Genomic DNA, 16,951 nt, shown 5'->3' with positions numbered 1-16,951 from the left:
GGCCGGGCGCGGTGGCTCAAGCCTGTAATCCCAGCACTTTGGGAGGCCGAGACGGGCGGATCACGAGGTCAGGAGATCGAGACCATCCTGGCTAATACGGTGAAACCCCGTCTCTACTAAAAAATACGAAAAAATAGCCGGGCGACGAGGCGGGCGCCTGTAGTCCCAGCTACTCGGGAGGCTGAGACAGGAGAATGGCGTGAACCCGGGAGGCAGAGCTTGCAGTGAGCTGAGAGCCGGCCACTGCACTCCAGCCTGGGCAGCAGAGCAAGACTCCGTCTCAAAAAAAAAAAAAAAGAAAAGAAAATGTCTGCCAAATACCCAAGTCTGGATAGCCATAGTGTATCTGTCAGTCATTCTTTCAAATAAAAATGGTGTTTTGTTGGGGGAAAGAATAGCTAGTTCATCTTGTAACTCACACAACTGTATGGGTGCTCCTCCTGGTCATACCCATTATACTTACACAGAAGTGCTTTATGTGTACCTGCTATTTCATCACACAGAATATTTAAAAGACATCTATGTAAGAGTAGAAATTTCATAAAAGTAGTAATTTTTACTCCTTCATCAAGGACTATTATTTTTTATTTTATCTTTTTTTGAGACAAGGTCTCACTCTTACCCAGGCTGGAGTGCAGTGGTGCAATCACGGCTCACTGCAACGTCAATCTCCCAGGCTCAGGTGATCCTCCCACCTCAGCCTCCTGGGTATCTGGGACTACAGGCGCATGTGTGCCACCATAGCTGGCTATTTTTTTGTATTTTTTAGTAGAGACGTGGTTTTTCCATGTTGCCCAGGCTCTTTTTGTTTGTGTTTGTATTTTGTTTGTTTTTTTGAGATGGAGTCTCGCACTATCATCCAAGCTGGAGTGCAGGGGTGCTATCTCGGCTCACTGCACCACCTCCCAGGTTCAAGCAATTCTCCTGCCTCAGCCTCCTGAGTAGCTGGGATTACAGGCGCCCGCCATCACGCCTGGCTAATTTTTTGTATTCTTAGTAGAGATAGGGTTTCTCTATGTTGGCCAGGCTGGTCTTGAACGCTTGACCTCGTGATCCGCCTGCCTCGGCCCCCCAAAATGCTGGGATTACATGCGTGAGCCACCGCGTCTGGCCTTGCCCAGGCTCTTTTTTAATTTTGTATTTTTAGAGACAGGTCTCACTCTGTCACCCAGGCTGGAGCGCATGGTGCAATCATAATTCACTGTAACCTCAAACTTCTGGCACAAGCAATCTTCTCACCTCAGTCCCCCAAGTAGCTAGGACTACAGGTGTGCACCATCACACCCAGCTAATTTTAAAGTTTTTTTGTAGAGACTGGGTCTCACTCTGTTACCCAGGCTAGTCTTAAACTCCTAGCCTCAAGCCATTGTCCTGCTTCAGCCTTCCAGAGTGCTGGGATTACAGGCATGAGTCACCGCACCTGGCCCTAAGACTATTCTGGTTGTTAATTAAGAGATGGGGTCTTATTCTGTCACCAGCAGGAGAAGAGCGGTACCTTTTTAGCTCACTGCAGCCTCGAACTCCTGGGCTCAAACAATCCTCCTACCTCAGGCTGCCAAGCAGCTAGTACTACAGGTGCATGCCACCACATGTAGCTAACTTAAAAATTTTTTTGTAGAGATGGTATCTCGCTAGATTGCCTGGGCTGGCCTTGAACTCCTGACCTCAAGCAATCTTCCCACTTTGGCCTCCCAAAGTGCTGGTATTATAGGTGTGAGCCACCATGCCCAGCCCCTAGGACTATTCCTAAGTGAAACTGACTTTTTCCTCCTCCAAATACATGGTAGTGACATGACAAAGTCATGCAAAGTATATTACTACTAGTACAGTTTGTTGTCATTGCCTTCATTTGTGGTAAGTAAGGCACCATCAGTTTTACCCAATATTAGTTTTGCAAATGGCAATGCAGTGAAGAAAGTACATAATATCTTAATATTATCATGAAAACAGTTTTGATATCAGAGACCACTGAAAGGGTTTTGGGGTCCCCCCTGGGGTCCATGGACTGTACTTTAAGAGCTGCTGTTTAAAATACATATACCTACTATAGGCCAGGCACGGTGGCTTACAGCTAATCTCAGCACTTTCAGAGGCTGAGACAGAAGGATCACTTGAGGCTGACAGTTCAAGACCAGCCTGGGCAACATAGTGAAACCCCATCTCTAAGAAAAAAAATATGTGTGTGTGTGTGTGTGTGTAAACACATATACACACACACATGCACACTATATACCCACAACATTAAAAACATTTTTAAAACTGCTATTTAAGGGTGTGACTTGATTATATATTTGAATACAAAAAGTCAAAATTGAAAGAAACTTTTTTTTTAGATGGAGTCTTGCTATATTGACCAGGCTGGTCTTGAACTCCCGGGCTCAAACAATCCTCCCACCTCAGCCTCCCAAGTAGCTGGGACTACAGGTGTGCACCAGCGCACCCAACAAGTTAATCTCGTAGTTCTTCCCATTGGATTTGAATGAAATTTCCTCTGTGCACAGGCTATGTTTACATTAAAATGATTTTTTTCTTTTTTTGTTTTTCTTTATGAGACAAGGTCTTTACTCTGTTTCCCAGGCTTGAGTGCAGTGGCGCAATCACGGCACTCTGCAGTCTCAATCTCCTAGACTCAAGCAGTCCTCTTGCCTCAGCCTCTTGAATAGCTGGGAATACTGGTACATGCCACCACACGTGGCTAATTTATTATTTTTTTAATTGAAACGATGTCCCACTATGTTGCCCTAGCTGGTCTTGAACTCCTGGGCTCAAGCAGTCCTCCCACCTTGGCCTCCCAAACTGTTGGGATTACAGGCATGTGCCACTGCACCTGGCATACTTCTAAAAAGTTTAATACATCCTAGGCAAGAATTTTATAGCAAATTATGTGTAGGAATAAAATGGAAATCTATGTATTACTCATACATTGGATGTCATACAATTTCTTTACTACTAAACAGAGAGAAACCATCAAGACTAGAGTAGCACCACCTGGCACCAGATATCTGTGGTGGGATCCAGCGGAAGACAAATAGTTTCTTACCCAGTCTACTTTTTCTGGTGTTGGGCTTCAGAATCACTTAGGAAGGGGCCAGGCGTGGTGGCTCACGCGTGTAATCCCAACACTGGGAGGCTGAGGGGGCGGATCACCTGAGGTCAGGAGTTTAAGACCAGCCTGGCCAACATGGTGAAACCCCGTCTTTACTAAAAATACAAAAAAATTAGCCAGGCATGGTGGTGTGTACCTATAATCCCAGCTACTCGGGAGGTTGAGGTGGGAGAATTGCTTGAACCTGGGAGGCAGAGGTTGCAGTGAGCCAAGATCGCGCCATTGCACTCCAGCCTGGGCAACAAGAGCAAAACTCTGTCTTAAAAAAAAACACACACACCACAGAAGAATCACCTAAGAAGCTTTTTAAGAGCATAATACTTAAGCTTCGTCACCACTACCACGACCACCACCACTACCAAAGATTCTGTTTTAGGAAATCCAGCAGTCTGGTTTTTTGTTCTATTGGTAACAAAGCTCTGCAGTCATTGTGATGTGCAAACCAGCTTTGAGAACCTCAGACCTTTTAAAGGTAAGGTGAGAAGTCTTGAATTTGAAGAAATTGTATCTGCAATCTGCTTCTAGGGTCTCGTTATAGAGAAAAGAATTTTTAAAATTGTCAGGAAGGAAAATTTAATATTTAACCCTTTCTCCCTCCCAGAATTTGATCCTCCCGCTCCCTTTGTCACTCGCTTTTTGAACACAAGAGCAATGAAGGAAACCTTTAAGAGCTACATGGAATTGCTTGTTAGCATTGCCTTGGACCCTGACACAATGCAAGCCTTAGAGAAGAGCAATGGTACAGTCTTCTAAGCAGTACTTTCTTCGTAGTAATTCCTGGAATTAAAAAAAGAAATCTTGTCCATTAGTTATATGTTTATATGTAGTTACATGTTTATAGGTGGCTTGTGTAATATATACCTATAAATTGTCAGTTAAATACATAGCATCTTAATTCTATAAAATGGTCATATCTTTTCATACATTCTCTGAATATTTGAACTTTTATTGCTTTCTACTTGTGGGAAAATTGTATAGCTACTAACCAGTTTCTTCCAAATCTATAATCTAATCATCTTCATAAATAGTTTACTAAGTTTTGGTATTACATGGAAGGTCTGTATGTCAGTGTATTTTATTTTCCAATAATTGAAAAGATGAACCAGATAAAAGTGGCATAAAGATTAAAATCATATACTTGTATATTTAGTAAAAGATACATCATAACAATTATTTTCTAATCAATTAGTATTAAACCAGTAAATGCACTGGGTTATACCAATTAATATTATTCCTTTTAGTTATTTGAGAAATCTCCATACTGTTTTCCATAGCGGTTGTACTAATTTACATTCTCACCAGCAGTCCCACTACTGAGTATCTACATAAAGGAAAATAAATCATACCAAAGAGACACCTGCACACGTATGTTTATTGCAGCACAGTTCACAACTGTAAAGATACGGAAAGTGACCATCAGCCGATGAGTGGATAAAGAAAATATAGTGAATTCTATTCAGCCATAAAAAAGAGTGAAATAATGTATTTTGCAGCAACTTGGGTGGAACTGGAGATCATTATTCTAACTGAAGTAACTCAGGAATGGAGAACCAAATATCGCATGTTCTCACTTATAAGTGAGAGCTAAGCTGTGGGTACACAAAGGCAGCATATACAGTATAATGGACATTGGAGACTCAGACGGGGAGAGGGTGAGAAAGGGGTAAGGGATGAAAAACTACCTATGGGGTACAATGTACACTACTTGGGTGATGGATGCACTGAAATCCCAGACTTCACCACTATACAGCTCATCCATGAAACCAAAACCACCTGTACCCCTAAAGCTATTGAAATTTTTAAAAAGTTGTTGTTAAAGAAGAAAATAAAAGGTACAGTAAGAATATGGCACCATTGTATATGTGGTCTGTCATTGCCAAAAATGTCATTATGCAGTGCATGACTATATACTGTTTTATTATGTTCACATACTTAGGCACATATTCTAGTTTAACCTTAAAACAACTTAGCCATTTTGTGGATTAAGACAGGTTCAGAGAGGTTAAGTGACTTGCTTAAGGGCCCACAGACTGGAAAGTGGCAGAGAAAGGATTAAAATAAAAAGTCTTCTAATTTCTGGTCCAGTTCTTCTTACCACATAATCAGAGACAGTAACCTATATATCAGTCATTTTCGAATAATGTGGAGCTGGAAGGGACTTTAGATATTAACTAGTCTAAAACATTTATTTTGTAAACTAAAGTCCAAAAGAGATTAAAGTTAGATAACAAGTTAGAGGTTGAAGAACCATGATTAGAACTCAGTTAATCCCAGGTCAGCATTTTTGCTATTAAATGTTATATTCCTTGCATCATAAAATATGCTTCTCTTTGTGGTAGTCATTTCTGTGTAGTTGTATTTTGAAAGATTTTTAAAAATTGCTTATCAGTGTTTTCTGATTTTTCTCTAATACAAAGGGAGAAAAATTTTTAAGGTTATTATTTTTAAATCACAAATGTTTAAAACTTGTTTTTGTAGAATGTAAATACAGTATTAGAACAGATTTAATCAGTAATAGAAAGACTATGTAAACAATCATTTTACTTAGCTGTGAAACTTGTGACCTGGATTCTGGGAATTTTTTTTTTTTTCCCCAGAAAGGTTATTAGAGGCAGTTAGTATTATAAAATATAATAAATTACTATGCTGATAAATTAAGAGTCTAATAATCTAAAATGTTTAATGCTACACCAAAACTAATTATATTCTAAAAGTGCTTTTCTTAATGGAGCTTAAAGTTCACAGTGGTGACATTGAAAGCCAAAAGCTTTGAGTAGGAATCTTGGTCATAATTTTACTCTCCCCTCTTTTTCTAAAATAACTATTTTGATTCATATTTTTGGTACTGGGTTTTGATCATTTTTCTTCCCCTACTTTTTCTTTGCTTCAAATTAAAGTGACTTAATATCCCTTGGTCATACTCAGTGTTTTGTTAGATCAGTTTGTATTTTGTAATACTACGATTGTTCAGATTGTTCAGAGGGTAAATGAGGTCTGAAGAAATTAGGCAGCTTGCCCATTGGTCACATAGCTGCCACATATCAGTTCTATTCAGTTAAAAGCCAGTTCTAGTTTATCCAGCAGTTCTAGTTCAGCTAAAACTTAGGACTTTGGATCCTCATATAGTGCTCATCCTATCATCATGAGCTGCCTCTTTCTCACTTGCTATTATAAACCTACTTTTCAAGTTAACTTTTGTTCAGAAAGCTCATGTCCAGTTTTTTGCAATCAATATTTTACATATGCCAATGAATTTAGTGTATGTTAATATGTTTTGAGAAAAAGTTGGAATTTTTATTGTGTTTATTGATAGTTTATCCTGTTAAATTATAATGTTTCAGATGAGCTACTTTTACCTCATATGAAAAAAATCGATGGCATGCTAAATGATAACCGAAAGAGACTTCTTTTGAATCTTCATTTGGATCAATCATTCAAGGTATTTCCTTCTGATGACTTATTACAAAACTCAATGGCAATCATACTCTTCAGTATAATAGGAAGGAAATTTATGAAAATCATTCACTTACAAAATTTTTCACCTAACAAAAATTTGGTTTTTATTCATTGTAAGTCTATTTAGTTTGTCTTTTTTAGTGTTAATCATTTGCTTTTCTCCACTTAAATTTATTTTTTAGGCATTTATAGTTATCTGTTGTATCTTCTATAAAATAGTTTCCAAATGTCTCCAAAAATATTTCCTTTAAACTACTGTATTCTAATTTTTTCTTTTAACATTTCAAAATTTTTACTTTTTGTCTGTAATTAAAATTAGCTTTTCCTTAGCACAGTTATCAAAATTCCCCTTACTTGCCTCATTTATTCAATATCAGAGGAAACATTGATTTTTATAAGGGTAGGAAATGTATATAATTCTATCTGTTAATATATCTTGGCAATATAAGTTGGTTTTGGTGTTATCAGAAATATAGAAAAGAGCTAATCTAAACTCAGATAATTTATCATAGAAGCTACTTAGTAATTTAAAAATTTCTAGCTTTTTTTTTTTGAGACGGAGTCTTGCTCTGGTACCCAGGCTGCATTGCAGTGGCACAACCTTAGCTTGCTGCAACCTCTGCCTCCCGAGTTCAAGCGGTTCTTGTGCCTCAGCCTCCTGAGTAGCTGGGATTACAGGTGCCCACCACTACACCCGACTAATTTTGATATTTTTAGTAGAGACAGGATTTCACCATGCTAGCCAGTCTGGTCTTGAACTCCTGACCTCAGATGATCCGCCCACCTTGGCCTCCCAAAGTGTTGGGATTACAGGCGTAAGCCACTGCACCCGGCCGAGCTTTTTATTTCAATTGGAGAAAAGGCACGCAAATTTATTAACATGCACATGGGAGAGAATCACAGAGTGATTACTCCCTAGCTTTTCTTATTCAAAGTATAATATCACATTGAGAATCATTTGGTTATATCTACTTTGGGGAACATTTTTTAATTGATGGTAACAATATACATTTGAATAACTTGTTCACATCCCTATTTATGTGAACGCCATGTAAAAGTGAACATTGACTTCATTTCAATTAGGTGAAAACTGAGGCTATTAGATTGTGTTCAAAACTAAATGACACTAAACTATCATAGTAGTCATGTATTCTTCACTGCTGTGTACTTGCAGCAGGAAAAAAATGTTAGAAGCTAGTAAGAAATCCAGTACTAAGAATTTGGTCTCCTGACTCATAGTCCAGTTTGTGTTGGTTTGTTTTTGTTTTTGAGATGGAGTCTTGTTCTTTCGCCGAGGCTGGAGTCCAGTGGCGTGATCTCAGCTCACTACCATCACCACCTCCTGAGTTCTAGAGATTCTCCTGCCTCAGCCTCCCAAGTAGCTGGGACCACAAGCATGCCCCACCACATCCAGCTAATTTTTGTGTTTTCAGTAGAGACGGGATTTCACGATGTTGGTCAGGCTGGTCTTGAACTCCTGACTTCAAGTTATCCGCCTGCTTCAGCCTCCCAAAGTGCTGGGATTATTGGCGTGAGCCATGGCACTCGGCTGTAGCCCAGTGTTTTCTACTTAACTGCTGCCTTCAAATAAATGAAATATTCTTTTGTGAAATACTATATTTTGTGGAGACAAGGGAACATTTTTAGATAGGTGTTTTCTAAAGACTTACTAAATTTTAAAAATTACCAGGTTTGGCTAATCACTGTAGAAACGTCAAACCAGTTCTTTAACAAGATTTCTAATTCTGTTATTAGTTATTAATTTCGATAATTGTCATATAAAGCAATTTGCATTTCTTTTTCTTTTTTTGTTTTTTGTTTTTTTTTTTTTTTGAGACAGAGTCTCACTCTGTCTCCCAGGCTGGAGTGCAGTGGTGCTATCTCCGCCCACTGTAACCTCCTCCTCTCCTGCCTCAGTCTCCGGAGTGGCTGGGATTATAGGCGCCCACCACCACACCTGGCTAATTTTTGTATTCTTAGTAGAGATGGGGTTTCACCGTGTTGGCCAGGCTGGTCTTGAACTCCTGCCTTCAAGTGATCTGCCCGCCTCCACCTCCTAAAGTGCTGGGATTACAGGTGTAATCCATGCCCAGCCTTAGCAATTTGCATTTCAAAGCCAAATTACATAATATTAAGAGTTATAATGATTTGAAGTAAAATATTATAAATAGTAGATGAAGAAAGATTTTTCTGTTCTTTAGAAATAATTAGTGTGCTTTCCTGTGTTGATCTTGGTGATGTTAGGAGTCCTGAAGCCTTTTCAGGTTAATGATGTTCTGCCTTTTTCTGAAATCTGTGTACTTCGGATCATCTTAGGCATCTTGTGGTCATTGGAAAGATTTAAATTTTCTTCTTTCATCTCCACTGACTTAGTGTGTGTTGTTTCCAAATTTACAATGTTTAGACTTTAAATTCTATTTGTTGCAAATAGTAATTCTGGATCCAAAAATTATCAAGGTGCATGTTTTAAATGGAAAACACCAGAGTACATGATAAGATCACAAATAATCTGAGAAAGGAATGAAGCTAGAACGTGATGGTAGCTCACTCTGGTAGAAAATGCCAAAAGTGTTATTGTTTCTATCAAATGAAATTGAATTCCTTAATACACTTATACTAAGAAAAACTTAGGTTGCCTGTTTTTAAAAAGGTACCATTTTCAGGGCCCCAGTACCAGGTGCTTGGAAACAATAGATGAGTTTGGAGAAGAGTGGCCTTAAAGGTTGTAACTGTTCATAAAACGTGCTTATCAAATGAGGACTGCATTCTGAATCATAAATATTATAGGAGGACTTCAACATTTTTAGTGTCAAAATAAATGATGGTAGGAGCTTGATTTAATTTTTATAAAGTCATAATCGAACTAGTTAAATGTCACTACAAGTATCATTCAGTTATTGTTTGTAGCTTTTCAGTCAGGCAGGATGATTTGCCAAGTAGGTAAGGGCAATAAATAGGCCAGTGGCTTATTTATTTATTTATTTATTCATTTAGAGACAGAGTCTCTCTCTGTCACCCAGACTGGAGTGCAGTGATGTGATATTGGCTCATTGCAACCTCTGCCTCCCAAGTTCAAGCGATTCTCTTACCTCAACCTCCTGAGTAGTTGGGATTACAGGTATGCACCACCACACCCAGCTAATTTTTATACTTTTAGTAGAGACAAGGTTTTGCCATGTTGGTCAGGCTGGTCTCAAACTCTTGGCCTCAAGTAATTTGCCCACCTTGGCCTCCCAAAGTGCTGGGATTACAGACATGAGCCACCTTGCTGGCCACCAATACCTTTTAAAGGATGGAGTGGAATTGGTTTTACCACATGACCACTGTCAAAAAACCCATCATGCTCTGTTTTAGGATCTTATCTTACAGGTACTTGTCTCGCAGTCAAAATAAGCAAGAGAGGAGTGAAGTCAGGGAAGAACTACAGTGCTGCGTCTCCTCTGTCCTCATCTTCACCAGAGGCAGATGACTTCTTTATAGCAAGGTCCAGCCACATTTCACGGGGCGAGCAGTGGTTTAAGTGGTAGGGCTTTACTGAAACGTATATATGTCTCTTTCTCCTGCCTTGAAGCTAGAGACATTACTAGAAATTAGACATTACTAGGGTTCCCAGTGTGGTGTGCTGTTGCTTAAATAAGCAGGTCATAGAGTTGGCTCATATTCAAGGGATGGCGAAATAGATTACATATCCAATAGGAAGAGCTGCAAAGAACTTGTGACCATGTTTAAACCCCAGCCTGTGTATGTATATGTATGCACATGTGTATATATTTACCACATCCCATCAGTACACACACACTTCTCTGCAAATAGGTGTTTGTGTGCACACACACTTCTAAATTTTAGATAGCTAGAAGTAGTTCAGGTTAGTTTTCTTCTGGTGTCAGTTATTTTGCTTCATTGTTTTCCAGAATGCTTTGGAAAGTTTTCCTGAACTAACAATAATTACTCGAGACTCTAAAGCAAAGAGTGGGGGAACTGCTATTTCTAAAATCAAAATGAATGGCAAAGCTTATAATAAGAAAACTCTAAGGACTTCTAAAACAACCGCTAAATCTGCACAAGTAAGTGTAATTGATTATTAATGTAACTGTACCTTTTCCAATTGTTAATATAATTCCTACTTAAAACATTGAAACAAGCAAATATTTTACTATGTTGTCATTAAGTGTGAAGGTTTTTCAGGTAGGTATAAACAGCACTGGCCTAAGGAAGAGGGACGCATGGTTGTTTATTTTTTTTCTATAGCACAGTATCAGGCATATAATATGTGCTCACAGATTTCTTAAATTGACTAATATGGAAGAAATTATCTCACGTTTGTGTTGATATATTCGTAGGTAGTTTTTTATTTTTTTAATTGCATATATTATGTACAAAATGTTATGTTTTGAAATTTGTATACATTGTGAGATGGCTAATTTGAACTCATTAACATATGCATTACCTGTAATATAGGTATATTTTTAATGGGGTATGCATGCACATAGATAAGTGAGTGTGCACAACACATTCCATAAAAAGATGAAATGTTTATTTCATATCTGCAAAGTCATTAAAATTGGAATTTGCTCATCTTCAAACATAGTATAAATTGTTACAACCTTTTCAGAAAACAGTTTGGCAACATATCAGCTTCACAGCAAAAATGTATTCAGGGTGAAGCACAATGGCTCAACCTATAATCCCAGCACTTTGGGAGGCTGAGGCAGGAGGATCACTTGAGTCCAGGTGTTCGAGACCAGCCTTGGCAACAAAGCAAGACCCCATGTCTACCCTGCGGGGAGAAAAAAAAATTAGCCAGGCATGGTGCTATGCACCTGTAGTCCTAGCTACTTGAGAAGCTGAGTGGGAAGATCGCTTGAGCCCAGGGAATTGAGACTGCAGTGAGCTGTGATCACATCCCTGCACTCCAGCCTGGGTGACAGAATGAGACACTGTCTCAAAAAAAAAAAAAAAAAAGTATTCTGTAGAAACAGATTCAGAAATGCATAAAAATACATACCTTTGCTCGTTGTAGGTTTGTAAGAGCAATCCAATTATGTAGCACCGGTGTGAAGTTAGATAAATGAAGAGCCACCTAATGTCATACTATGTGCTTTTTATAAACAAGAGATAGATTTGTTCATTCTTTCAAAAAAATTTTTTTGAGTGCCTATAGCATGCCAAGTACAGTTCTAAGTACTAAAGATACAACAGTGAAAACTGGTTAAAAGTCCTCACCCTCATACAGGGACAGCTATATGTACTAAATGAAAAGATAATCAATTTTTAGTTAGGTCAAAAAACAAGTGGGAAGAAAGAAGAAAAGTTGCTGGACAATATGTATACTGTGATTCCCTTCTCAATACAGAATTAGTGTTATTAACATACATGTTATACCTAGGGGAAAAACATTTAAAAATATATAACATGCCATCAGCATTGTTTAGCTCTGAAGCAGGAGATTATAGGGAGCTTTTATTTTATAAATCATCTCATATGTTTATTATTTAAATTTTCCTATAATGCTTAAGTTTTTTCAATAATGCATATTTATATTCAGGATAAAGAATAAGATTTTAAAATATAATTTAAATTCTTATTTTGAATAAGTCTCTCCATATTAACACAACTGAATACCTACCCATATATGTCATTTTCGACATTGCCATTGAGACTTTTGATCCAGTATTTTCCTCAAAGTGTTCTTAGCTCAGATACTCCATGAAATATATCTGTAAACTTTTTTCTTTTTATAGGAGTTTGCTGTCGATCCAGAGAAAATACAGTTGTATTCTTTGTATCATTCACTCCATCATTATAAATATCATGTTTATCTGATATGTAAGGATGAGGTAATTTCTTCTCATTTATTTAAAAAAGAAATGTTTTTCAGAACGTTAAGGAGACTCTAGCTATAGTATTTTGGAATGTTTTAAAGAGAATTGTGAAACACCTGTGTGTATATATTTTGCCTATGTGTTCTATAAATAACGACTCGATTTATTGTTCTGAGTCTCTCTGCTATGTTTTGTGCTCAGATTTACCCTAGCCTCACCACCTCTTGTAGCTGCTATAATTGGTAATGTTTTAAAGCTGTTGATGCTTGCTTTACATCTCCATAATAAGTGATGTTTTATTGTGTTTTGTTCTCTCACAAGGTATGATGATCTGCTTTAATTCACTTCAGTCACTGCTTTGACATCTCGCTGCTTTACTTATTACTTAGAAAGGCCTTATCCCACTTAATTGCAGAGAAATGGGGTTTTGTGCCTTGGCATGAAAAATTAAAAGTTAAAATTTAATTGTAGCTTCTAAGTTGTTCAGAAATTATACATGACAAAATATTACCTCATGGATGGGATATAAGCATTAATTTCCACAGACAGGTTAAATGGTTGTAGACAATACTACCTATTTAACCAGCAGTATCACTTCTGTTAATTAAAAAGGGTTAAGTTGGTCCAAGGCTATATCTAATGTGTTTGACAGTAGTCTGGTATGGAAAGATGCTCATAAATCTAACCTTTATATAGCAAAAGACAAAGCAAAGATGGTGATGCAAAATAGGTTGACTACTTTTACAATGCTCTAAAATGCAGAATCAACTCCAAAATTTGTCATTTGGCTTTTAACGTAATTGGAAGAAATAGAGGAAGTTTGAAGTACGTCTTCTAGCCTTCCTTTCTGCCCCCTTGGAGCCAAAGATGAGAGGATTAGATCTCACCCAAATTTATCTGAAATAATAATTCTCCATGGATAGAATTAAGAAAAAAATTAAATACCAGTACTTGTAGTTGAACTTAAATATGAAGTGATAAGTATAAGCTAATTTGGCAATTTTCTTTTTTTAGATTTCTTCGGTGCAGAAAAAAAATGAAGATTTAGGACAGGAGGAAATTGTTCAACTTTGTATGAAAAACGTAAAATGGGTGGAGGACCTCTTTGAAAAATTTGGAGAACTTCTAAATCATGTACAGCAGAAATGTTCCTAACTTTTCCACAAAAATCCCATCTTTCTGTAGCACTAATGAAATGGCAGATATGGGGTGGTCAGAGATAATCAGATGTCAAGTAGTGGTCGTCTGCAGGCCAGCCGCTTCCATCACGGAACTGTCATTGCCACCTCTGCTGAAGGACAGTGGAGCGCCTTTAGGAAGGAAGTTAGTCCTCTGGAAATGGACCTAAGTCCTACCACATTTTTACCCTAATGAATGATTTTTCTATTTTGTAAACCATTGGGTAACTTCAGTTATATTTTCAGAAACATTTTTTGACAAATGATGAAGCATGCACTAAGTATAATTTTTCTTTATTGCTAGAGAAATAACACTTAAAGTAACGATTTTTTTTTTCTGACTCTGGCTAAACACCAGAATGACAGAGAAGTGGCAGAAACCATACGTTTGTACTCACATCTGGCCACAAAACCAGAAATATTGTACATTATGTAAAGAGGTCTGGTGTGGTGTGACATCCTGTATGAGAATATCATCAATTTAAAATATAAAATTTGGAAACTGTTCTGCTTTACAGACTCCTTTTACTCTTAACATGTTCAGGAAACTGGATGTGGAATTGGTGCAATTCTCTGACTGCTTTTTGTGTCAAATTATATTGTGACAAAAAAACAATGACATACTATTTTCCCTATCACAAAGAAAAGTATTTTCGTTTATACTGTGTTTTTTCCTTTGGAAAATTTTCAATTGTACATTTTATTTCACTAATAGTTGTATTTTTCACAAGGAAAATGTTGTGGTTATAATTATGTTTGATATATCTCTACAACACCTTTTGTTATTTTCAGTAAATCTTATTTAGTTATATGTTGAATTTCTATTGTGAATTCTATCTTGAAGTAACCATTTTTGTTCATACAAATTTGCTTCAGTGTTATCCAGAATATGCATTCAGTACTAGAATTAGTTTAGCTTTATAAATAGGGCTGTGTTAGACACTGCAGTAATTTTCTAATTCATAAAATAAACTTCTTACTAAACTAGCACTTGATTAACTTGTCGAGGTAAAAATCTAACTACATTTACATTTTGAAGAATAAAACTGATAATTAGACTATTTGCAGTGTTAAACACAGCTTCCTTAACTCTTAGAACTGGAAGTTGTAGAGCTCTCCTTTTGGTGCCTTTCCAACCTTTATACACACTATTGTAGCTTTCTTAGGTTTGATAGGTAGTGTTTCAAGTAGTTTAGCTGAGACAGTGAATGTATTAGGTTCAACATGACCTTGTGTTTTATTTGTGTTTGCCAACAGGATGCCTTATTTGTTTGAGAAAAAGATTTACTAGTGTCATTCTAAACTATCTCCTTTTTTAGGATTCTAAAGAAGTTAATCATCACCCTTTTGTTTATTTTACCACCATTTAGTGCCTTAAATCCTATCAAGAAAGCAGTGTTACTGCTCAATGCCCAAATAAGACACGTGGATATTGCTATTGTCTTGCTTTTGAGTTAACAGGCCAACTTTTTATACTTAAAACCTCAGTAAACTGGCAAAGAATTGAAGGTAACGTGATTTGATTTGAGAAGAAAACATTGTAGCATTGGGTGAAAAATGAGTATTTCAGTTAAGCTTACATATTTATTTCTGATGGTTATCTTATTAAAAGCAATAATCCTTAATACTGTACTTGCCATTAGACTAGGTACTCAGTAATGGAAGTTTCTCTCAAGGGTTAAATGTTCCATTTTTGAAAGTTTTAAAAAACCTGTTTGGGTGGTTTATTTTGAAAACAAAAGTAACCTATTAGATTCATTTTGCCTAACTCATATGAGAGTCACAGAGTATCAATGGTGAGAGCATCATAAAATGAATTTTCCAAGTGGAGAAGAGTAGGAAGCAGCCATATTTCTTTCTGATATTATTGACTCTGGACAGAATTGATGTCTTTCATTTCCAAAGTGCAGAGTAGGGAACTACATCTCCTAATGTAGCATTATAAATATACATCTTTATATTACTCTTCCAGCTTATGTTCCTAAATCATTGATAATTTAAACATTTTTAAAAGCCACCTTAATTTAGGTGGCTCTTGGAGTCGATGTGTGAATTCACTAGCCACATTTTCTTCATGATATGCGTCGTGGCAAACAAAGATGTTTCCTTAAGATGAATTTTATGTTTCCCATAGAAAATAACTCATTTCCTTTGGCACTGCAGTTGCCCTCAAACTGCTTGCAGTTGTATTCATTTTAGTACAACAAAGGTTTTCATAATACGGGAGGCCAAGTCTATGATACTGCCTCAAAGAGACCCTATTGTTTAGATGCATCATCTTCTCTCATTTGATCCATAGAGCATAGGCAAAGACATCAACCTCAGGCCTTAGAGAAAAGTGGAAATGTTATTATGACAACCATCCATGAGTTACTGCTTTTTATGAAGTTAAATACAGTCATGTGTTGCTTAACAGCAGGGATACATTCTGAGAAATGCATTGTTAGGCAATTCCGTTGTGCGAACAACATAGTGTACTTACACAAACCTAGGTAGCATAGCCCACAACATACCCAGGCTATATGGTAAACCTGTACAGCATGTTGCTGTACTGAATACTGTAGGCAGTTGTAACACAATGGTATTTGTGTATCTAGACATAGAAAAGATACAGTAAGAGTATGGTATTACAATCTTACGGGACCACTGTCAGATATGCGGTCTGTCTTTGAAAAGTTGTTACACGGCGCATGACTATAAATACCTAGCTGGTTAGCATTTACATTCCTTGCCAGGGAGTTTGAAATTTATAATATAGAAATAACTTTAGGTTTTAGGTAGAGTTAAAGAGGTAAAGCACATGTTGCCACAACCCAGGAAAGTATTTTTAAGAAAGACTGGATTTTCCTACCTTTAGAGATCTAAAAAAAATTTAATATAAAAAATCAGTTTGTGCTGGTGTTTATTACTAGTTCAGATGAGTGCCTGCTGAAGGGCCGCCTTGTCATTTTCATTATAACCCAGTTTCCACTTACTTGACCTCTCAGTCATAAATGTGTAATGATTTATGAATTAGCACAGTGAGTTGACACTAGAAACTGCCCATTTCTGTATTACACTATCAAATAGGAAACATTGGAAAGATGGGGAAAAAATCTTATTTTAAAATGGTTTAGAAAGTTTTCAGATTACTTTGAAAATTCTAAATTTCTTTGTTTCTAAAACTTGAAAATATGTAGATGGACTCATGCATTAAGATTATTTTCAAAGCTTTCTTCACATTTTTAAAGTGTAATTTTCCTTTTAATATACATATTTATTTTCTTTAAAGCAGCTATATCCCAACCCATGACTTTGGAGATATACCTGTAAAACCAATATAACAGCAGGGTTATTGAAGCAGCTCTCTCAAATGTTGCTTCAGATGTGCAAGTTGCAAATTTTATTGT

The 16,951-nt window shown here is 36.9% G+C and overlaps 1 protein-coding gene across 1 annotated transcript in view; it reads left to right on the top strand.

Annotated features, from left to right (window-relative positions):
• The window catches only part of QSER1 (glutamine and serine rich 1), an 85,008-nt gene extending 68,575 nt beyond the window's left edge, over window positions 1–16,433 (top strand). Inside the window, exons 9-13 of the mRNA XM_030918285.1 lie at window positions 3,708–3,845; window positions 6,448–6,545; window positions 10,474–10,626; window positions 12,304–12,399; window positions 13,399–16,433. Coding sequence (XP_030774145.1) covers window positions 3,708–3,845; window positions 6,448–6,545; window positions 10,474–10,626; window positions 12,304–12,399; window positions 13,399–13,539 — 626 coding nt within the window. The 3' untranslated portion in view covers window positions 13,540–16,433. The remainder of the gene's footprint in view (window positions 1–3,707; window positions 3,846–6,447; window positions 6,546–10,473; window positions 10,627–12,303; window positions 12,400–13,398) is intronic.
• Window positions 16,434–16,951: the final 518 nt, after the last annotated feature.

The sequence above is a fragment of the Rhinopithecus roxellana genome, chromosome 15, assembly GCF_007565055.1.
Source record: "Rhinopithecus roxellana isolate Shanxi Qingling chromosome 15, ASM756505v1, whole genome shotgun sequence".
Classification (NCBI taxonomy): domain Eukaryota; kingdom Metazoa; phylum Chordata; class Mammalia; order Primates; family Cercopithecidae; genus Rhinopithecus; species Rhinopithecus roxellana.
Note: the sequence above shows the minus strand (reverse complement) of the source record. Positions and strands in the feature narration are given on the sequence as shown.